Consider the following 24,274-nt stretch of genomic DNA (forward strand, 5'->3'; position numbering starts at 1 on the left):
AATTACGGAAAATTGGGTGGCTTAAAACAGCAGACATTTATTCTCTCACAGTTCTGGAGGCCAGAAGTTAGAATCGAGGTATCAGCAGGTGTAAGCAGCAGGTGTAAGTTAGAATCCTGGTGTAAGGCTCCCTGTGGAGACTTCAGAGGAGAATCCTTGCCTCTTAAAGCTTCTGGTGTCTTCACATAGTCCTTTGCTTGTGGTGCATCATTCCAATATCTGTCTCCATGGTCACATTGCCTCTTCCTTTTCTCTATGTGTCAAATCTTCTTCTGCTTCACTTTTTTTTTTTTTCGGTACGCGGGCCTCTCACTGTTGTGGCCTCTCCCGTTGCGGAGCACAGGCTCCGGACGCACAGGCCCAGCGGCCATGGCTCACGGGCCCAGCCCTTCCGCGGCATGTGGGATCTTCCCGGACCGGGGCACGAACCCGTGTCCCCTGCATCGACAGGCGGACTCTCAATCACTGTGCCACCAGGGAAGCCCTTCTGCTTCACTTTTATAGATATTTGTAATTGGATTTAGGGCTCACCCAGATAATCCAGGATAAGCTTCTCTTTTGAGAAGCTCCTCTTCTCAAAATCCTTTTGCCATGTAAGGTGTTATTCCCAGTTTCCAGGGATTAGGGTGTATACATACATTTTGGGTACACCATTCAGCCTACTACAGAAGCCAAAATATCAGAAACTTTGTTAGAAATTATGTGTTGTGATGTTTGTAATAGCATACTTCAAAATATATAAAGCCTCCAGCCAAGGAGTATGAAAGAATTGGAAGCACGCATTAAGGTAGATAGAAAGTTGTGATGGAAATCTTGGCCAGGTGTAACTGTGGTGCTTGCTGACAGTGCATACAAATTTTGAATGTATATTGATGGGTATCCATAGAACAGTTTCTTCAGAGGACTTGGTACCCCATAAATGCTGCTGCTTTATTTAACAAGACTTTCTCCCCGTTATAACCAGGCTGTCTCTTAAATTAGTTGAAATCTATGGGCTATAAATATAAAAATATGATGCAACTTGGTTTTAATGCAGCAGGTATAAACTTAGGTGTAAATGCTATGCTTAAAAAATAAAATGTGGTTGACTTTTAGCAGTCTATCTAAAAGGATTTGTGGCAGAGGGGGTAACTTTATTCTAGGCACTTAGCCGCTGTAAAAGCCAGGACTTTTGGCCATATTTTTAGAGCAGCCTGAGAAGATGTGCCTTATTTGAACTCTCACTGCCTCAGCTGAGTGAATTAAGAAAGTGTTCCATGACCAGCTGGACAAGATCCGGTTTTCTTGGGAACCCCAAGGCTGCAGGAACAATTCTACTTTGCCATCAATTTACACAGTGTCTTGCCAAGGTGTTGTGAAAAGCTATAACTTTTAAAATTCTTTTAAGCTAGGAATATTATCCTTCTTCTGTACTGGGTCTGGAAGGTGGCAATAAGCTCACTTTTTTCTTTTATTAATACCTTATGAGTTTGTGTCCTCGTAAGGCCCATTTCTTTGAGCCTCGGTTCCACTTTTGGAACTAGAAAGTGAATATTTAATTAGGCCAACACATCATGCTATTATATGAGCTTTAGTTAAGAATGTTTATAGGAACCTATAAAAAAGGATCCACTTTCAGGAATACTCAGAACCCTTCTGCAAATTTTAGGGGGCACCTGAAATCTTGTGTAATACTGGAATATAAGCTTTATGAGTTAGAGACCATTTTTTGAGGGGGGGTCTGTGTTCCTAGCAACTGTGTTCCTAGCACCTAGAATAAATTAGTAAATACATGAATGCACTCCAAGCACTTTCTCAGAAAGTCCATTCATATTATAGATGAAAAATGACAAGAAAATAAAAATTACCTTCAGGAGTCTTTTATATTTTAAATTTTATGTAGGAATACTTAAATATGAATGGAAAAATAAAACAATAAGTACAATCAAGAAAGGAACTGTTTCATTTTTTAATGGGGACTGTGGGTTTAGCATTCTGGTTTTATAAATTTGGCCTGTGTTTATTCACATTAGGGCCATATTTTTAAGTCAGTTAAACTGAGGAGGGGTGTTAGGTTTTCCTTTTCTTTCCCTTAAGTTCCTCTTGTGTGCTTATATACTTGTGTGTGCTTATATACTTGGAGAACATAACTGCCATCATGAGCTTCACAGCTTCCTACTGCTTACTTTGATTTGTAGTGATAATGAATGTGATCGTATAATGAATTGTGTCAATATTTGGAAGACCAGTATAACATGGTGGACTAGTGTTTTCTAAACGAACAGTGAGTGATGTTACAAAGTCACGCAGAGTGTAAAAGATTCATTCATTGTGAAATACAGACCAGTGGACTTCACATAGCAGAGTACAGAAAGTTGATTGATAATGGTTTCAAATTCCACATTGCAGTTAACCTTTTAGAAAATGACTGTTTGTCAAATGCTGGTGTAGTATCAAAGAAAGACATCCATAACTATCTGAATACTCTGCCCTTTTCCAGCTACACATCTGTTTGAGCCAGATTTTTTTTTCTATATTTCAATCAAAACAACATACCGTGACAGGTTAAAGCAGGTGTGAGACTGGCTGTCTTCTGTAAGCCAAAGATTAAAGAGACTTGCAAAGATGTAAAGCAGTTCTGCTCTTCACACTAACTTTTTTGTTTTAGAAAATAAAACTATTTTCATAAAAATATTAATGTTGCATGTAATGAGTTTATTGTTACTATTAAAGGAAGTAATAAGAATTTAAATTTTCTTTTCAGTTTCTAATACAGTAAACATTATAGATGTAATCTACATACACAAAAAATTGTTGGGTGTATTTAAGTATTAAAAGTATTTAAGCGTGTAAAGAGGTCTGAGATAAGAATTTGGAGAATTGCTGATTCAGAGGAATGATTCCACATCTGAAATACATGTTAGGGGTGAGATTATGGAAGAACTCACATTTTATACTAAGAAACTGACATTTTACAGTAAACAGTAAGGAGTCAGACTATTTTTGAGCACAAAATGATATAATGAAAGCAGTACATACAGACATTAGAATTATCTGGAGGTGATAGATGTATAAGATGGAAGGATGAGGATGAGTAGAATGGGAGAGCAGTCACAGTGCATTAGCAGAAGGGCAGATGTAAGGTGTTAGGGCAGTTTGGGTTGGCTAAACGAGAGAGACTTGTGAAGGCAGTATTGACCTACCTACTGATAGGATAAGAAGAGGGAACAGTCAAGTGTTAGGTTTGAGCTTCGATAACTGGTGTCAAGAGAAACGGATTTGTAGGGAAAGCTGAACTGCTTTCAAATTTTTGTAGTGCTGTGATTAAGCACTTGAGATTGAAAAGCCAGGTGGAAATATCCAGTAGAAAAGTGAAAATTGAGACCAGGGAGGCTTCCAGCTCTTAGAGTATCATGGAACACCTCTGTTGCTTAAAATTTAAAAGAAGTATGAAGTAAGCAAATGGTGATCCGGTTGTTAAAAATTTATATTTTGGTGGCTAGTTGATGTCTTATATCAAAATCTGGTAAAATGTACATTTGACTATTATGTGCTTGGCACTACCATGTGTTCTTAGTTATTACATTTGTGTGTATGAGTGTGTGTATGGTTTTTAAGCTCTATTAACCCATGTTCTTTCATTTCCTTGACTTGTTTACAGCATTTGTACGGTTTTTTTCTCATGCATAACAATAAAATGTTGTTTAAACAAGTTACGATCAAGATTTAACAATGAAAACAATTTTTCCCTTTCTTTTAAAAAAAAATGACACAATTAGTTGTGGTACATGGAAGAGAAACATCTATTTCCTGTCCCTCTTATGATGTGTTTTTTTCATCGAAATTCCTTGATACTGTGTGTATGATTTATTTTCCAAGGCTTAAATGGCTGAAAATATGCTCTAACAACCATCTGATATGAAAAACTGAACAAAATGTGTACTCAGTTGAATGATTCTCTGAAGAAATAATGGTGCAAATGAATTATCAAAGTGTGAAATCATTAAAAACAAAACATGTTTGGGTTTTTATTGAATCTTAATTGCAGGCTTATGTATTTTCTTTTGTAAACTAAGTTAAAAGAAAATTGCCTATCTAAATTTTTGGAGGCCAGTGTTGTAGGACATATATTGTACCATAATTTATTTTTCACATAAAAGCTGCTGTTCCTTTTTTCCCCCAGCATTAACATGCATGCTTTCCTCATGTAGGAGAATATATAAAAAACTGGAGGCCAAGATATTTCCTTTTGAAGACAGATGGCTCATTCATAGGATATAAAGAGAAACCCCAAGATGTGGATTTACCTTATCCCCTCAACAACTTTTCAGTAGCAAGTAAGTTAATTATAACTGTTGATTCACCTTGTATTTATTTATTTGTATGGCCTTATGTGTCACATATCATGGGATATATGAAAAGCCTATGAAAAAGTTTAGGTTTGTATTCAATAGCAGAGAAATTTTTAGCTTGGATAGAATTTTAGTTCCTTAGCATAGGGATTATCAGTAATATGTGGTCTTATATAACGCAAAATAGTTTAATATTTTTTATAGTTAGAACTTGGTGATAAAAACAATTCCTCAAATACATACCTCAAGTTTTTCTCTATAAAGTGTAAACAAAGACCTTTGAACTTGGTTGCTGGACTGGACTTGGTTGTAAGATGTTGCAGTACTTAGTGCATCTCTAATCAAAGTTTCCTATCATAATTTTAGCTCTTTTGATTGTATGATAAGAAACAAGTGATTTACATTAGACATTATTTTCTGGGGAGATTTTATGTTTGTAGTAAATTTTTCTTCCTTACAAATATCTAACAAAAATGTTTGTAATTTAAACTTATTTAGAAATTGTATATTTGCTTGAACATAGCACAAAATAAACTGAAAGATGATGATTATAATTGTTATGACCAGGCTTTCAGATTGTTCAAATTACTGATTAATCAATGAAAGGAGTTTTCTGTGTTAATTTAGGAGTAAAGCATTTTAAAAGTTATGTTAACTTAAAACAAACTTGCATAAGAGATAAAGTTTGTACCATTGGGATAAAATCTTTAACTAGACACTATTCTTAATTTTAATTTTGGTTGTATGTTGTTATCTATTAGCCACGTTTAGAAAAAATGTGAGGGAAAATTGAAGCAAAAAATAAATTAAAAATATAATAAATAGCAACATCAGAAAATCCAAGGTAATAAAAATCCTCAAATATTATAAAAGTCATTTTATCATTATATAGAGCCCCAGTCTTTTTTATGGATACTTTTCTTTCAATTTTTTTAAACAATAAGGTAAAACAATAAACCAGAGTTTGTGAAATCTTACTTAAAAAAAAAAATTCTCTGTTTATATAAGTGGATTGTTCCGTAGGGAATTTCATTTTTTTAAAAGTGAGAATACTGTTGTATTTGTGTATTAATTAGGAAAATAATTTTTCTCTCCACCAAATTTATGGCTTTCTTTCAGTAGAAAATTTTTAAAATCCTATTGTCAATTGAAATAATATCTTGTATTTTGTATTGACTTTAAGAATGCATTTTCTTTCTAAAGATCTTTTGTGCAAGCATTTGCTTTAAAGTGATAGAAATTGGCTTTTAAAACATAAGCAACATACATTATCATATCTGACCTAAAGCCAGTATGGTTTCTTTGTTTCTTCTATTTTACTGGCAAATGCTATTATTGGTTTGTCTGAAATAATTTATAAAGTACAGAACTCCTGTATCTGCTGATCAAAATGCAGCATTCTTTGACCTTATGAAATTTCACACCTCAACAAGTTTTAAAGACATATTGTATGTCACAGTCTGCCAACATCTGCTCTGACACTTCCACTGGCAGAGGCTGAAATAAATGCTGCACTCTTGAGGAGAAAACCTATTTAGTGACTGACAGTCAACTTATCCATGAAATCAATATTAGTCGACATCTGTAATCTTTGCTTGTATAATCAAGTAGTTGTGGATAGTTGACTCAAACTAATAAGTGAAGTTATAGACCGGCTCCTTAATTTTTGGAAGGGTGTTAATGTGGATCTTACACTAAATAAACTATTTTAAATTGATTATTTTTAATGCCTGACTTATTGCAATTGTAAGTTTTATAAATAATAATTATCTGAGGAAATAGTGTGTAGTGAAATGGGCCCTGGTTGAAGAAATAGTTCAAATTTAAGCTCCACCAAAAGCCATGAGTATGACCTTGGGCAGGTCATTCTCTGAGATGCTGTGGTCTTTAGTACCTTCATCAGCATAGTGAGAACATCTGGATTCAATGAATTTGTAAAGCCCTTTTGTCTCTAACATTCTGTGATTCTGAGGGGAGTTTGAGCAGGCCCTTGAAGAGTGAGTAGGAATTAAGCAAATTAAAATAGAGGTGAAGGATATTGCAGGCAGAGGGTAACAAAGAATGTTTTCATGAGATATTAAGAGAAGGAACAGTTGGAGCCAGAGAGAGTTACTCCACTAATAGTTTCCCTTTTGTCCTAGCCCACTTTAGTATACGAAAAAAGATACTAGTATATGAAAAAAGAAACTAGAAATACAAGGTATTTCGAAGCTAAGTTGGGAAATGTTACATATACACATGTATTCCATTCATAGCTACAATGAGTCCCCTATTTTTCCTGATAATTAAAAATGGTACTTCAAAAATTAATCTTTGTGGGTGTTAATGAAATTTTACCAAAATAGGTTTTTTATCCATATGAAAAAAATAAAGTATGAGAACTAGAAGGGACTTGGAATTGATCTTTCCAATCTTCATGAAGTTTCAAATTCCTTTTCTTCTGATTTAAAATTTCCAAACAGATAAGTCTTTAAACTAGTTGTTTCTACTTTCCAGTCCACTGCAGCCTACCTTGCTTTCTTATTCACTTGATTGAAACCACTTTTAGTAAGTTCTCCAGTGACCCCTTAATTGCTAAGACTAGTAGACATTTTTCAGTTCTTTTTTTCCTGAATTTATATCTGGTATATATTTTATACTTTTGATTACTACTTCCTTTTTGGGATGATCTCTCCCATTGTGTTCTAGGTTGCTTTTCTTTCCTGGTTTTCTTCCTTTGCCTAATTGCATGCATTTTGATATCTAACTGGATTCTGGCCAAGGAATCTTCTATGTACCCTCTCCCTGGATGGTCACATTCACATTAAGGTTTCAGTTACTCCTAGTATGCAGCTTGCTCCCACACTTATGTATCTTCAGGGCAGGCCTCTTTTCTGAGCATTAAGGTACTATATTCAACTGACTGCTAGACATCTCTACCTAGATATTCTTTTGTAGTCAACATATCCTAAGCTGAACTGAAGATAATTTTGTCAACTTTCCCCCCTGTAAGTCTCACTACCCCAGTTCTGTCTTGAGCAGAAACCTGGATCTATTCCATGCCTTTTTTTTTCCTTCAAATCGTCACCCCACTCCCAATTCATTTCTAGTCCTGCTGGTTTTGCTTATTTCTTTAACTTTCGTCCTTCTCTGTAATCACCCTAGAATAAGCCCTCATCATCTCTGCTATAGATTCTTAACTATAGATCTCTGCCTGTAGTTTCTACCTCTCATATTCTTCCTTCACATGACTGTCAAAGTGATCTTTCTAAAATTAAATCCTAACTATGCTGCTACCCTGTGAAAGCCCTGCCCTGGATCTTCATTGCCTACTGGATAAAGTCCAGATTCCTTCTATATCACACGAAGATCTCAATCTGGCCTCTGCTTTCAACTCTTGCCTCATCTCTCTTCTGCTGTCCGATTATACGTTGGCAGTACTGAACTGTTTATAATTCCCTATATAAACTATGCTGCTTTCCTACTCTGAGCCTTTGTTTTTGCTGTTCCCTCTGATTGGAATGTCCTTCTGTCCTCTATTTGCCGGAATAATTTTTCTTTTTCGTCCTTTAAGACAATTCAGATTTAAATCCCTATCCTCATTCCTTGCTAAATTATTCCTCTCTGCTCTTTACAACGCTGTTTTCTTTTGTTGTTATCACATTGTTTCTTGGTTGTCTTGTTCATGTGTATGTCTTGTCCACTAATCTGTGAGTTATTTTAGGGGAAAAACCGTAGTGTTATATCTCCTAGTGCCTACATACTAGGGTTTAATAACTGTTTTTGAATGAATGTCTGAAAACATCTAGTCCAGATTTCTCCTTTTTTAGATGAGAAAAAAGAAGCCTTTGAAAATTCAGTGATCTTTTTAAGGTTGCTTTACTAGTAGTGGTAGTTAAGTATCAAGATTAAAACCCAAATCTCTCTACCGTCATTTAGGTGTTACCTCCCGCTCTGCGCTATCCCCCCGTCCCCCCCCCACCAATTCCCTGCCTCCATTCTGTGACATTTTCCCTATCTAGAGCTTTGAGATCTGATTTTGGGTCAGATTCCAACTCTTAAATTCTAAATATCCTTTGGCATGCGGATTGTAAACTCTCCAACACCTATAAAATGCAGATAACAGTATTTGACCTTTATCCTTTTTTGGGTGGAACAAATATGAACTATATGTGTAGTTGCCTTCTAAATATAGAAATGGAAGTAAAATAATATTTTTTTCAAGAAAATTATATCTCTAATCAGAATTATGGTTAGGTAAGTTACTAATTATATATTGAGATTTATCTTGGCATAGGAAACATTACACTTTGACTGAAAAATAATATAGGATACATACAAGCATTGTTGCAAAGCTATTTTCAAAGGTACATTGAGCACAATAGCTTGTCTACCCAGTTAGTAGTCATGGTCTGACATTTTGACAGTTATTAGCCCAACTCAGAAGTGGGAACAATTGCCCAATGGAGAACTTGCCCAGGTCTTGAGGCTCATCCTACTTTTGATCTAATCCTTCCTCCTCACAGTGGTGGGGAGGAAGAAGTGCCAACCTGTGTCCCCAGGAGCACCTACTAGAATTCTCCCTTATTCCATGTTGCAGAAACTGGCCCACTCTGACAATATCCTTTTCCTCTCTGAAACGTTTCTTCTATCTTCTTCTATCTCTTTTAAAAAAGAAATTGGTCGGTCTGCACTTTGTAGGCTAGTTTTAAAAGTGAAATGACATGTTTACTCACTAATCTGTTTTTCTTCTTCTCTTTGAAAGAAAGTAAGGGAATTATGGGACTTTAATCTATGAAAAGCCATTTTTACCTCTGAATAAATATTAGACTCAGAGAATTTTTTTTTGTTGTTGTTGTTGTTGTAGTTGTAGTACGCGGGCCTCTCACTGTTGTGGCCTCTCCCATTTTGGAGCACAGGATCAGCGGCCATGGCTCACGAGCCTAGCCGCTTCGCTGCATGGGGGAATCTTCCCGGACTGGGGCACGAACCCGTGTTCCCTGCATCCGCAGGCGGACTCTCAACCACTGCGCCACCAGGGGAGCCCAGACTCAGAGATTTTAGATGTGTAGAAAAATCAATTGATTCCTACTGATGCTTTCATTGTGGTTGTTTATGGGAATAGAGAAATAGCATATGACTTGATTCTTAGTCTTGCACAACATGTAATAGAAAAGTCTGCAATCTAGAAAAGCAATCCTGTAAATCTAAAATAACCCTATGCTATATAAATGTATACAAGGATTATGAGAGATCAGAATAGCTTACTTTTAAAGGGCTTATTGATTATTAAAACCATACTAGATTCTAAAAGGAGTATAAAATACAATTTTTGTTTGTAGGAATTTATCATTGACTGGAACACATTTGAATAGAGCATATAGCAATGGGAGGAAAAATGAGATGAATTTTATAGAAAATAAATGCTGTAGAAGTTGAGAGAGTAGGTAAAGGTGAGGTAAGTTGACTAGATAAGAATTTACGCATGAGATAAGTTTAACATGAACCCAGAAGGACAGGTGATATTTAGGTTTTTGGAAGAAGGAAGACTTTCTCAGTGAGGTTAACAACATAAGCAAATATGAAGTCTGGAATTAAGGAGTAGCCTGTTTGTGAATAGTATAGGCAATATGCTAGATGGATAGAGAGTTTTTGTTGGAGGAAAAAAACGTTACGATTAGATAAATTGTTATCAGGTTGTGAAAGATCTTGAATACCAGTTTGATGTTTTTAATGGAAACCCGTTGAAAACCATTGGTGGCTTTTGAGCATTAGGTGTCCAATCACTGTTAGATTAAAAAAGAACCTATATGGTTATAGTGTACAGTAGAAGGCATTCATCCATAGATGAATAGTTTTCTTTCTCTTTCTACCATGAGTCAATCAGTCAGCTAGGGATTGTCTTATTTTCCCTATTTTCCAGTCTCACTGCTATCATCCTAGTTCAGTTCTTCATCAGTTCCCCCCCTGGATTATTTTGATAGTCTCTTAATAGATCTCTTGCCTTCAAGTATTCTCCTCTCTGGAGTATTTGGAAGCAATGCATAGGATAGATACATCTTCAAAAAAAAAAATCTTCCCTTGCAAATATCATCTTGCTCAGAAGAATCTTAAATTTTCTCCATTTTCACAAGAGGAAGATGAATTTTTTTCATATTTATGTTTATACTGTATATATTCAAGTATTCCTTTTTTCTTCTATTACTCCTCAATGTTCCATACATTTTTGGGACCTAAATTGTTAGATTTTATTAGGCTCAATTGCATGCGGAATTCTAACCCTGCTTTTGTTTTGAGTGATTTTTAGACTATTTTATGTACTTGATCATTTGAAGATTTGGTGCTTTTTTCCCTCTAATTGGGTTCAGAGTTTTAGGAAAACAGACAGTTATATCTGGTACTAGGTGCATCTATCTCACTGTAAGGCATTCCTTACTTAAAAATTAAGTGAATTACTATAAATTTAATCAAAATTTCTTCCTGTCCTTCATTTTTATGGGTGGTACTATATTCATATATTTGCAAAATTTAACCCATAAACCAAGTTTAGAATCGGGAGTGGAGAGAACCTTTTTTAAAAATCACTTTAAAAGGAGATAGTTTTTAGAAAATTTTAAACAGTATAATGCCATATTTAGTCACATATTTCCTTCCTCTCATTCAAGTCACACTTCAATCTGATAAGAAAAAAATTTTCCACAGAATTTCTACTCCTTCCTCCTTTTTTCTACATTGTACAATGAATGTGCACAAAAGAAAATGTGTAATCCCATTTTAATGGATTTAGAGTTTCAAATCTAGCTCCTCCTACATGTGAGAACAACCCTCTGTATCTCTGAAAGATTTCATCAGTTACATGTCCTTTATAAACATAAATTTATGTGTGTATCATTTGAGTTTCCTATTAGATAATCTCATGATTTTAATACTTCCTTTATTATAGTACTGCAGGTGTCCTGCTCAGATTTTGGTTAGAGCCTGTATTTCCCCTAATACAGGAAAAGATGATCTCTCACCCCTCTTTTCTGATTTACTCTAGAGCTAATCTATTTAGTTGTAGTCTTTTTTTTTTTTTTTTTTTTTTGTGGTATGCGGGCCTCCCTCTGCTGTGGCCTCTCCCGTTGCGGAGCACAGGCTCCGGAGCGGCCCTGGCTCACGGGCCCAGCCTCTTCGCGGCATGTGGGATCCTCCCAGACCGGGGCGCGAACCCGGTTCCCCTGCATCGGCAGGCGGACGCGCAACCACTGCGCCACCAGGGAAGCCCTAGTTGTAGTCTTTACCTTCTCAGCCCTATTCATCAGCATATAACTTACTATGGGATCTTATGTAGAATCAAGGGAAATGATAAGCTTCCAGAGCACAATCACTGTGTATACTCATTTAAAAAATCTCCTATAACATTTATTATAAGATCTGGTATATTGGAAGGTCACTTGACTTGGAGTCAGTAGACCTAAGTTTGAGTCTTGGTTCTGCTACTTTACTAGCTATGTGACCTTAGGCAAATGGCATAACTTTTCTGATCTTCGTTTTTCTCATCTTTAAACATGAGGTTATCTACTTCTCAGGATTATGGTGAGGGTTAAATGAGATGATGTAAGTGAAAACACTTTGTAAATTATAAATGCTATACAAATAAAAGTAATAACATAGGATAGAATATGCTCAGTAATATTTTCTTGAGTTAAATGGCAGCCATTTTCCCTTCTCCAGCTAAATTACATTGGAGTAGGGTGGAAACTACTCTACTGGGTTTTCTTTAAAGACCATTAAAAGTTTTAAGTAGAACCTGTCTACCACGAGGTTGAAGTTGAGACCAGCAGCTCTTGTTTGGTTTGGGGAAATTTTTCAGTTTTATTTAATGCCGAAGACTATTGTCTGTAGAGTCTAGTCTTTCTTATAACTAAACAACATGAGCTAGACCCCTAAACCATGCCCATGGCCTTTCTGGAAAACGAAGAAGACATCACTGCAGCTGAAAGAGCAGCACCATTTGGATTGGCCTCAGAGGAACTGGGTGTAGACCAAATTCTTTAATTAGAAGTTTTAGTCAGAAGTTTTTTGTTTTTTAATAAAAGTAATAAATCCTCAAATATCTTTCTGACTGTTCTAAGAGGATCCTTTGTTTACCATCCACTGCGGAAAATTTTTAAATTAATTTGGTTCTCCCATTAGATAATTGCATTTTTGTAAGACGGAGTTTGCAATGGGGATTGTTTTTAGGGGAAGGCAGCAAGGTGTGATCAATGTTAATAGCTTACGTTAATGTGAGGACATAAAAGAGATCCCAGCAGAACCAACCTTCCTTCCTCCCTTCCTTCATCCCTTTTTCCCTTTCTCCCTTTCTCCTCTTCTTCCTTCTCTCTCTACCTTGCTCCCTTCCTCCCTCCCTCTCTCATTCAACTTCCCCTAAGGTCAGCAATCAGCTCTCACTTATCCAAAGATATTTATGTAAAGAACACCATACATGTAATAATTTTCACTGAATTCTTCTTAAATACTTTTAAATTGTTTTTAAATACTTTTACCTTTCTTTATTTCCTTTTCTCATCATCCTAAGTAACAACCTCACACGCTTTGTTCTGTTTTGAAATTTCCTACCTTATGTGCATATGATTTAAAGTAACACAATTTGGAAACATAGGAGTTATCACAATTAATAATTAAACATATTTTTAGGAAATCTAAGTTCAAATGAATATTTAGAAAGTTTTTATTGAGGGTTTATTGTGTTCTCAACATTGTACCAGGTACTGAGGGAAAAAAGAAGGAAATAAGGAAGGAAACCAACCTTTCTTTGAGCGTTTCTATGTGCCAGGCCCTTTCACATATGTTATCTCATTTAATCTTCACAACAACATTCTGAGGTAAGTATTATGTTCTCCATTTTAAAGAGACTGAGAGATTATGTGACTTGCTTTAGGTCACTTATCTGGCAAATGGCAGAGCCAGAATTTCAACCTGTGTCTAACAGAATGCTAACCTTAAAGCCTGAGTTCATTTCATTAATCCACAGACATATGATATAGCTCTTGGATTTGAAGAATTTATAATCTAGTAGCAAAAATATGCCACAGACCCTTGCAGTTAGTATTTTGTGATTGGTATTTTGATGGTTCAGTTCTGAAGTAAGTTTATAATTAATATATTCAGTAAGAGTTTAGGAAAGGGAAGTATCATTAAGGACTAGATCATCAAGAAAAGCCTCATTGAAAACTGAGATTGTTTGGAGAAATAGTAAGATTTCAAAAGATGGCATATATTCCAGGTAACAGGAATAGCAGTAATTTGAAAAAAATTATTTCTAAGAAACTTCGGCTGAATCTCTTATTTTTAATTTAAATGGGTATGAAATCCTCAGATATGAATGAAATCTCCAGGTGGTATGTTATTTCTTTATCCCTGTATAGAGTGAAAAATATCAAAGGAGAAAGAAGGATAAATGATAGGAATAAATATGGCACTTGAAATATTTAGCAGAATGCCATAATCATACCAGATATTTTGTTTTCTTAGTGTCAGAGTTAGGCATTCGGTCCCCTATTTGCTTACTTGGTGTTTTACATGCAGTTTCTGTAGTAACATTGCTATTCATCTTCTCTTCTAGTAGAATATAAAATAATTTTACTGATGCAAATAAATATTCTATTTTAAAACATCATCTTAAAGTCAATACTTTTTTTTTAGCTAAAAATATTTTGAACTGTAGCTTTTAGCTTGGAAAGGGGCGCATCATCTATCTTTATTTTTTCAAAATCCAACTTATTTTGTGTAAGAGAGCTGAGGTGGTGTGAATGCGGAGTGATTAGTGGGTGTGGGGTGGGAGGATCACCACCTGCAGCCTGTGTGTAATAAGCAGCTGTGGTGGATTTTCGTATAATTTTTTAATATTAAATTAATTATTAATAGGTCAATATACTTGTTTTTCAAATAAAATTTTACTGAGTGTATAACACTCAGCTAGCCTTTGGTGCTAAGGATCCTTGTACTGTTGTTTTATCTTATTACTCATCCTAGAATTTTCCTCTATGATACCCTTCCATATCTGAAGAGTAAAAATAATCCTTTTTACACACATTTCTGAGTATACTCATTTATCACCTGATTACTTCTATAAATTATTTTTGGTTAAGTTAAATGTAAATAAAACCTAGCTGCCTTATTTGTTTAATATTTGTTTTTTAACTTAAATTTTTTTTTCTAAAAAGTAGAACTTTATGTGTAATTACTTTTTAAAATTGTAAATTAGGGAATTCCCTGGTGGTCCAGTGGTTAGGACTCCGCCCTTTTACTGCTCTGGTCGAGGAACTAAGATCCTGCAGGCTGCATGTTGCAGCCAAAAAAAATCCCAAAATTGTAAATTAAAAAATGATTATATGCCCATTATATTTGCTGCTTTAATCCCATCTTACTTATAATTAATACATATGAGATTAACTGAGACTTAAGGAAGTAAAGGAAGAGAACTAACATTTTTTAAGCGCCTACTATGTATGAGGTGCCATATTTACAGGAACATGACAAGAAAAACATGAAATAAATATTACCTTAAAAAAACCAAACTAAATAGTGAAACTGAGACCTAGAGAGATTAAGAAACTTTCCTAGAGTCTCAAAGCAAGTACATGGGACAATTAACTATGATTTGGATTCTGGACTAACACCCGGCTTGAATGCATTTAATCATAAATGGGGTTCAGAGATGACAACACTGTTCAAGTAATGTATACTCAGTACCACAAAAACTTCGTTATATGTCAAGTATTATTAACAGTAGGTTAATAGTAGACTCTCATTGTTCTCAAGAGGTATATTTTATTTAACTGTGAAATTTATACTGCAGCAGAGGGACAAGCATGGAGGTGGTAGCCAGGTGGCTGATTATTTGATTGAAATTTATTATGTAATATTGTGCCAGTCACTTCACCACCCTGGTGTTTAATCATCTGTGATGAGAAGGAGTTAGAATGAAGAATCTCTGAAGTCTTTTCTTCTAGAAGTCAATGATTTGTCTATCAGCAGCAGATAATAATTTCTTGAAACATTCAGTCTATTGAGAAGTAATAATAATAATAACCACTTGTTGAGCACCTGTGTACTATGCACTTTATATGTATATTACTAGTCCTGCTGACATTTTTTCAGGATACATAATATCTCTATTTTATAGCTAGGGAAACTGGGCTCATAGAATTTGCCAGTGGTCATGCATCTAATAAACTTTGGAACTGAAAGCTAAACCCACAGCTTTCAGGTGTCAAGGCCAGTGCATTTTTCACACCACTGCTTAACTAAAACATCTCTGGCTGCTGTAGGGTCTTCAGGTAAGAGGTTTTCTAGCATAGGCAGTTCAGACGGTGTGGGCTTTCCATGCCCCTAGACTAGATTATATGTTAGCGTCATGGATCAAATCTTGTCATTCTCAACTAGTATATGAAAATATATTTCAGAGCTTTTGGGTATTTCCATTTAAGAAAACTGAAGCTTAATGCAGAGAATTTAGTAGGTGAAGATTTCAGGCTTCTTCTTCCAATTATTTCAAAGAAATCATAGGAGAAACACTAATTTTTAGAGACAGAATCATCTGGATATTAGTACGAATTATATTATCATTGAATTTTTAACAAACTAGATTTTTGAGGGACACGTTTTTTATCCCGCTGCAGTTATATACTAAATCGCTGCCTTTCTGTTTTTTCCACTATATCTTTATGCTATTTTAAAGCATTTGTTATATTTTGAATAAAGTTAAATGAGGCTCAAGGCCACAGTCAGGGGAAGGACCTTTAAGCCTTGGAATTTTAGGAAGGATAGAGAGGCATTCTTTGGGGTTGGAAATAATACATAATCAAGCAGATGCTAATGAAAAAATGAAATGCAGAGCATGAAAGAAGAGGCAAGGGTGCCTGTTTGAAAGTTTTATGGAGGAGAGTACATTGCCCCTTTATTACAATAATGTTTCTGCACTATAATAAGGTCTTTCATTGCAAGTTCAGCTTTTTTCATTCATTTGTTTTGTGCTCTGCTTCCTGTTACTAATTGTCAGCACAATGGTCTTCCAACTATGAAGTCTCAGTGTCCTTTTGGACCAATTTGTCATTGTCTTTCTCCCTCACCCCCAACCCGTGCACTATTACTATGGTTGCATTTTTAGACATTTTTAATGTTTTTAAATGGCAGTGCTTTTGAAACATGCCAGAATAGTTCATGCTAATTGAATCATCCAACCAGCAACAGTTTTTGCTTCCAAAAGCACACTGATAAAGTTTCTGTCTGTATAGGATATTCTTATAAAGTAATTAAAATATATAATTCTTTATAGCATTATTCCATATGCATTGTTTCCTTTGAGCTTTACAATCGTCCTATGGAAATAGGACATTTTGTTAAAATATTTTTGTTAAACGGTATTATTTACAGATCTACTGTTACCTCCCAAATTCTTTGGGATTTCTGTGCCTTTAGGAACTTAAATTTCTACTGTTTTTCTGCTAATGGCTCTCTATTCTTATAGCTAGATTATTTTACATGACTAAGGAATCAACAAAGTTGGCTTAGGTTGACAAACCTGAAGAAGTTCCGATTCCGATAACTCTAGTTACATGTTAGGTTTTTAACATTTTGGTCAATAAATGTTTCAAATGTGCTCTCAGCTTTGTATCAATAATCTAATATTGACAGAAAGACATTTTTCCAATGTAACTTTGGCCAATTTTCTTTGGGGGAAAACTGTTTCAGTACTCTGCATGTCACCTGTTTCTATCACTTTAGTATTGCAGAACACTTGAAAGTGAAGTATATAAATAAAGCGTGTTATAAATAAATAAAACTTTCCTTCTCTCTTATAAGCAGCTAACTTTCCTAAAACAATATGTGACATACTAAGAAGATCCAAGAATTTAGAGCTAGAAAGCCTGGATCAGAGACTCAGCTTTACACCCTTAATGACTTGATGATTTTGAACAAGTGACTTAAAAATCAGACAGCTTTCATTTTCTTTTTTCTATTTGTGAAATGGAAATGATGAAAATACTTTAGAACTTTATTGGGAGAATTAAGTGAGAAATAATGCATGTAATATCTTAATGTTGTGGTTAAGCTGCTAATAATACACTAAAATAAAGACTTAGTAGTTAATTATTGAAAAAGAATGAATTTTGGAGAAATATATAATGGAAAGCATAGTTTCCCTATTGACCTAAGTTGGCAAAGATGAGATTTTTTTTCTATTCTGCTAGAGATGAATGAGCTGATTATCCCAGTGTATGCTGTTCATTTGGCTTGCAGTGTATCAAACTAAATTATAAATTAAGTATTTTTGTACTGTTACAAAGATGCAGAGACCTGTTTATGGCTGTGGTTGAAACTTTTTAAATGAGTTTGAGTAAGACTAATCAGGCTAATAGTATGTAGGACAACTTGGACAGGGAGAGAAGGCTGGAGAAAGGGAGACCGTCAGGGAGGCCATTTCAGGGATCCAGATTTTGGTAATAAATTCTCCGGTTGGGTGTTAGCAGTGAAAAGAAGGGATGGTTTGTTACAAAAGAACTGTTACAGTGAATGTTGCAGGTTGGGTTGAAGGAGAATACAAGACGACTGAGGATGTGTTTCTTGGATGATTAGGAAGATGATACAGAAATAAAAGGAATGGAAACATTGTGTTGATGTTGTAATTTTCAGTTTGGAAGATTAAAAAAAACACCCTTTTAGATATGTTGAGAATGAGGAAATAATAGGTCCTCAAAAGAGAGATACCAGTTTTGCCATATGGAAATGGAGCTCGATGGAAAGGCTGGCACTAGAGGGGCAGGTTTAAGAGTCATCAAACGTCAGGTGATAATTGCGGCAGAGCCATGAGAGAGACTCTGTAGAATGACATCCAAAGTCCTTACCAGGTCATTGAAGGTCTTTTTGATCTCACCTCCTACCACACCCAGCACTTAATTTACTCCAGTCACACTGGACTGGCCATTTCTCAGACTTGTCTGTGGGCTCTCTCCAACTGCAGGCCTTTGCTCTTACTGTTCCTTCAACCCAGATCACTCTTCCCACAGATGTCTGCATTGGTTGCCCATTTCATTAAGGAATGCCCTAACTTGTCTTTCTAAAATAGTACCACCTTCCCTGTCATTTTAACTTGTTGCCCTGCATAATTTTTCTTCATAGTACTTATTATCATCTATATTATGTTATAAATTGTTTTACTTGTTTATTGCTTGACCACTTATCTCCTCAGTAAAATATAAGCTTTATGAAAAATAGGGACTTTGTTTTCTTCACTGCTGTATTTCCAGTGCCTGGCTTGTTTGTCAGGCATGCTGTTGAGCACACAATAAATATTTGTTTAATGAATGTCTAAATTTACTAAGAATAAAATTGTCATAAAAGAAAAGCATAACACAAAGTTCTCAGCATAAGGGAGCAGCTCAGTTCTAAGGAAGAATCCTTAAGAAAGAAGATTAATGAATGGTCAGAGAGTTGCAGGTAAAATCAGGCAAGTCTGTGTCATGGGGGCCTGGGAGAGTGACTCACAGGTAGGGAGCCAGGAGCATCAGATGTGGCAAATAAATGAAAATGAGAAAAAGGAAAATGTATTTGGTAAGAAGAAGATTTCAGGAGACCGGTAGAAACCACAACTTAGCTAAATGGTTAAGGAATATGTAACAAAGGCCACTCTTGTAAATAATGTCTTTTAAAGGGAAGGAAAGCAGCATTCAATACATGTGCATCTTGTTCTATGTGTATATTTATTGTTTGTTCACCCTGGTATGCATTGATAAGCAACTATGAAAATGAGTAGAAATTGTCACATTGATACATGGAAGCTTGAGGTATTTAAGTTGTAAATTAAAGTTGATACAAAATAAATTGATTATTCTAGTAGTGATACCTTTAAACTTCAATGCCCAATGAAATATTCTGAAGTTTAACTTGTGTTCAATGAGTTTAATTCACTAGAAGAGTCTTTATTTTAGGTATTCAAATATACACTTTATTTTCAAAAAATAATTTCCTTGGATATTTTTGGTACATACTTTGAGGAAAGAATCTAATAGTATTTTGGAAGGAGTTTCTGTTTTTGACTTCTTATCGTAAAAATTTTCAGACATACAGGTAAATAGAGAAAATAGCTTACTGAACTCTAATGGCTATTGTATTGCAAAACAAACAAACAAACAAACAAACAAAAAGCAAAACCAAAAAATAGCTCGCCTAATGGTGTATTAGATGTTTGCATGACCCTTACAACTCTGTTAGGAAATGCCTCATGTCATTTTCATTATCTTAAACATTGTCCCACAGTGACCACAGTGTATTTTTACCTGAAATTTCAAGTATGTGGAGGGTATGCAGAGAACAGTTGTTCTAGAAGACTCTTGAAGTATTTGTTTGATTAATTAGAAGCAGGATATGGTGGACAAACAAGATGGAGATATGTTGATGGGGAAAGTGTTGGCTCTGAATGTACTTTTGGTAAATGGTGGTATCTGTAGTGACCATATTCATTAAAGAAAAACATAGTAGGAGAAGTTCACGTTAACATGTTGTGATTTCAAATACAGTTTAAATCCACAAGTAGTATCCGTGTTAAAACCAAAGAAGTAAGGTTTATGATAATTAAAATGTCAGAATTTGAAATATGTATCGTAAAGTGAAAACATCTTCTAGAGTGGAAATAATGTTAGTGACCCAGTCTTGCTCCCCTCTTGTATAGAATTTTGTATTTTATAAAATAACTTTTTTTTTCTCTTCTATTTCCTTATATGGAGAAAGATATGTTGACTTTGGGTAATAGGTAAATGATTCAGATCCAAATACTAGAGACATGCAGCTGGACCAATGCAAGTTTGGGAATCACTTTTCTATCATTAGTAATTGAAAATTTTTATTACCGCTAGCTTTACTGGTATTGCAGTTTGTGAGATCCAGCAGTGAAAACATCCGGAGGCTCTGCCACCCCCCTTGCTGCATTCTTTCTCTTCTCCTCCTCATTTGAATCCACCTTTCCCTTACATGCCTACTTGGAGAAACAAAAAGTGGCAGGATCAGTATCCTACGAAGCGTAATCCTCATCGCTAACCATCCCTGTGGTGTGTTCAGAGCCAGGAGCAAACACATTGGGGCCCACCTCCCTCTTCAAACATTGTTATCAGATGAAAGTTATCCTGGATTTCCTTGTAGAAGAAAAGATGTCACAGAAGGGAGAACAGTCAAGCACAGGAAGGTATGGGGAAGGCACAGAGGAGGGAACAGATAGGCCTTTCATCTGCAGATGATTACTGATTTTTTTTTAAAGGCAGTTTTCCTAGCAGTGTATTCTTTCCAGATGAGCATGGAATGTGGATTCAGACAGACCTCGGGTAAATCCTTATACAGTTACTTACAAGCTGTATGTTTGTGAGCAAGTTATTTAGCTAGTTTCAGTCTCAGTTCTCTCATTTATAATGTGGAGGATAATAACATAACAGCTCTTAGGTTTAGCCTTCACATGAAATTAACATTTAGAAACCTCTAATCAGTGCAGTGCCTGGCACATAGTGATCGCAGTACACATATCCTCTACTGATCTTGCTCTCTACCAGGGTACCTGCTACACCTAAGCTATTATCCTCCCAGTGGAATGAATAAATCTCTTTAAGGTTGATGTGTTGAGTCTTAATTGGGTGCTATGCTTTTTTGCTCCCTGGATAATAAAACCTTTAAATAAAAGAAAGAAATGTTTTTTCCCCTCCCTCTTTTAAAGAATATCTGTAATAGTATTATATCTGGGGCCTTAAAAATAAACTCTTTATGGTCATTATAACTCAGAGCATTATTTAATTTTGTGATTTAATTATAAATAGAATCTATTATTATGCGTTTGTTTTTCACATTGGATGTTAGTGGAACTATTTTTAAAAGAATATAGTTAGCACTTAAAGGGTTAAAGCATTTGAAATAAAACCTAATCTTTTAAATAAAATCCGAACAGGTGATGTCTAAAAATTTTTTTGGTATGTATTTTCTTGATTTAGCATCTTGCATTTCCTCTATTTATTTGGCTTTCAGGTTTACAGAGTAATTACAGCTTTGAATGAAACTGGTCATCTGTGGTTCAGAGTGGTCTAAAAGTAAATAGGATGTTTGAAATTCAGCTTATAGTTTAACTTGGTCAGGTGAGTGTAGCTAGTGTATCTATTTAATTTAAATACTGTTGTAACAAAAAATTTATTGAAAAATATCATCTACCCATAAAAGAATTCAGAATAATGGTAGTAAAGATGGTCCAAGATCTCAAGAAAAAAATGGAGGCATGGCTTGAGAAGATACAAAAACGTAGACGAACTAAGGAACAAACAAACAGATGAACAATACAATATCTGAAATAAAAAATACACTAGAAGGAAACAGTAGCAGAATAAGTGAGGCAGGGGAATGGATAAGTGAGCTGGAAGACAGAATGGTGGAAATCACTGCTGCAGAACAAAATAAAGAAAAAAGAGTGAAAAGAAACGAAGACAGCCTGAGACCACTGAGACAATGTCAGATGCATAAACATTTGCATTATAGGGGTCCCAGAAGGAGAAGAGAGAGAGAAAGGACCTGAGAAAATACTGGAAGAGATAATAGCTGAAAACTTCCCAAACATGGGAAAGGAAACAGTCACCCAAGTCCAGGAAGTGTAGAGAGTCCCAGGCAGGATAAACCCAAGGAGGAACACACCAAGACACATAGTAATCAAATTGACAAAAATTAAATACAAAGAAAAAATATTAAAAGCAACAAGGGAAGAGCAAAAATAACATACAAGGGAACTCCCATGAGGTTATCAGCTGATTTCTCAGCAAAAACTCTGCAGGCCAGAAGGGAGTGGCATTATATGTTTAAAGTGATGAAAGGGAAGAACCTACAACCAAGGATACTCTACCCAGCAAGGCTGTCATTCAGATTCAACAGAGAAATCAAAAGCTTTACAGACAAGCAAAAGCTAAGATAATTCAGCACCACCAGACCAGCTTTGCAGCAAATGCTAAAGAAACTTCTCTAGGCGGAAAAGAAAAGGCCAAAACTAGAGATGAAAAAATTCCATATGGAAAAGCTCTTTGGTAAACACAAACACACAGTAAAGGTAGGAAATTATCCACACACAAATACGATATCAAAACCAGGAATTTTGAGAAGAGAGCACAAATGCAGGAGATTGGAAAAGCATTTGAAGTTGAAAGACCAGCAACTGAAAACAATCTTGTTTGTATATAGAAGGCTCTATCAAAACCTCTTGATAACCACAAATCAAAAATCTACAATAAATACACACACACACACACACACAAAAGGAATCCAAACACAACACTAAAATTAGTCATCAACTCACAAGGGAAGAGAAAAAAAGAGTAACGGAAGAAAAAAGACCTACAATAACAAACCCCAAACAGTTAATGAAATGGCATTAAGAACATACATATTGATAATTACCTTAACGTAAATGGATTAAATGCTCCAACCAAAAGACATAGACTGGCCGAATGGATACAAAAGCAAGACCCGTATATATGCTATCTACAGGAGACCCACTTCAGATCTAGGGACACATACAAACTGAAAGTGACAGGATGGAAAAAGATATTCCATGCAAATGGAAATAAAAAAAAAAAAAACTGGAGTAGCATACTCATATCAGACAAAATAGACTTTAAAGACAAGAGACAAGAAGGACACTACCTAGTGATCAAGGGATCAATCCAAGAAGAAGATATAACAATTGATAATATATATGCACCCAACACAGGAGCACCTCAATATATAAGGTAAATACAGTCATAAAAGGAGAAATTGACGGTAACACAATAGTGGTGGGCTTTAATACCCCACTTTCATCAGTGGACAGATCATCCAGACAGAAAATCAGTAAGGAAACACAGGCCTTAAATGACACATTAGACCAGATGGACTTAACTGATATTTATAAAGCATTCTATCCAAAAACAGAAGACTACACATTCTTCTCAAGTGAACATGGAACATTCTCCAGGATTATTCACATGCTGGGGCACAAAGTGAGCTGTTGAAAATTCAAGAAAATTGAAATTATATCAAGCATCTCTTCTGACAACAATGGTATGAGATTAGAAATCAACTACAAGAAAAAAAGTGTAAAATAAAGAAACACATGGAGGCTAAACAATATCCTACTAAACAACCAATAGATCACTGAAGAAATCAAATAGAAAATCAAAAAATACCTAGAGACAAATGAAAACAAAAGCATGATCATCCAAAACCTATGGGACACAGTAAAAGCAGTTCTAAGAGGGAAGTTTATAGCAATACACTCTTACCTCAGGAAACAAGAAAAATCTCTAATAAGCAACCTAGCCTTATGCCTAAAGCAACTAGAGAAAGAATAACAAAACCCAAAGTTAGTAGAAGGAAAGAGATCATAAAGATCAGAGCAGAAATAAATGAAATAGGCATGAAGAAAACAATAGAAAGGATCAATGAAACTAAGAGCTGGCTCTTTGAAAAGTTGAAGAAAATTGATAAACCTTTAGCCAGACTCATCAAGAAAAAAGGAGAGGGCTCAAATCAATAAAATTAGAAATGAAAAAGACATTACAACTGACACCACAGAAATACAAAGGATCATAGAGACTACTACAAGTAACTCTATGCCAATAAAATGGACAACCTAGAAGAAATGGACAAATTCTTAGAAAGGTACAATCTCCTGAGACTGAACCAGGAAGAAATAGAAAATATGAACAGACCAATCACAAGGACTGAAACTGAAACTCCCAATGAACAAAAGGCCAGGACTAGATGGCTTCCCAGGAAAATTCTATTAAACATTTAGAGAAGAGATAACACCTATCATTCTGAAACTATTTCAAAAAATTACAGAGGAAGGAACATTCCCAAATTCATTCTATGAGGTCACCATCACCCTGATACCAAAACCAGACAAAGATACCACAAAAAAGAAA

At 35.2% G+C, this 24,274-nt stretch overlaps 1 protein-coding gene across 5 annotated transcripts in view; it reads left to right on the forward strand.

Annotated features, from left to right (window-relative positions):
* AKT3 (AKT serine/threonine kinase 3) overlaps window positions 1–24,274 on the forward strand; it is a 397,960-nt gene that overhangs the window by 141,147 nt on the left and 232,539 nt on the right. For 4 of the 5 annotated variants that reach the window (XM_055084208.1, XM_024133623.3, XM_055084209.1 and 1 more), the window contains one exon: window positions 4,191–4,316. In XM_055084208.1, the coding sequence (XP_054940183.1) occupies window positions 4,191–4,316 (126 nt within the window). Of the gene's footprint in view, window positions 1–4,190; window positions 4,317–13,114; window positions 13,178–24,274 lie in introns of those variants that run through there. The other variant, XM_055084211.1, reaches the window with a different exon arrangement.

The sequence above is a fragment of the Physeter macrocephalus genome, chromosome 4 (assembly GCF_002837175.3).
Source record: "Physeter macrocephalus isolate SW-GA chromosome 4, ASM283717v5, whole genome shotgun sequence".
Taxonomy (NCBI): domain Eukaryota; kingdom Metazoa; phylum Chordata; class Mammalia; order Artiodactyla; family Physeteridae; genus Physeter; species Physeter macrocephalus.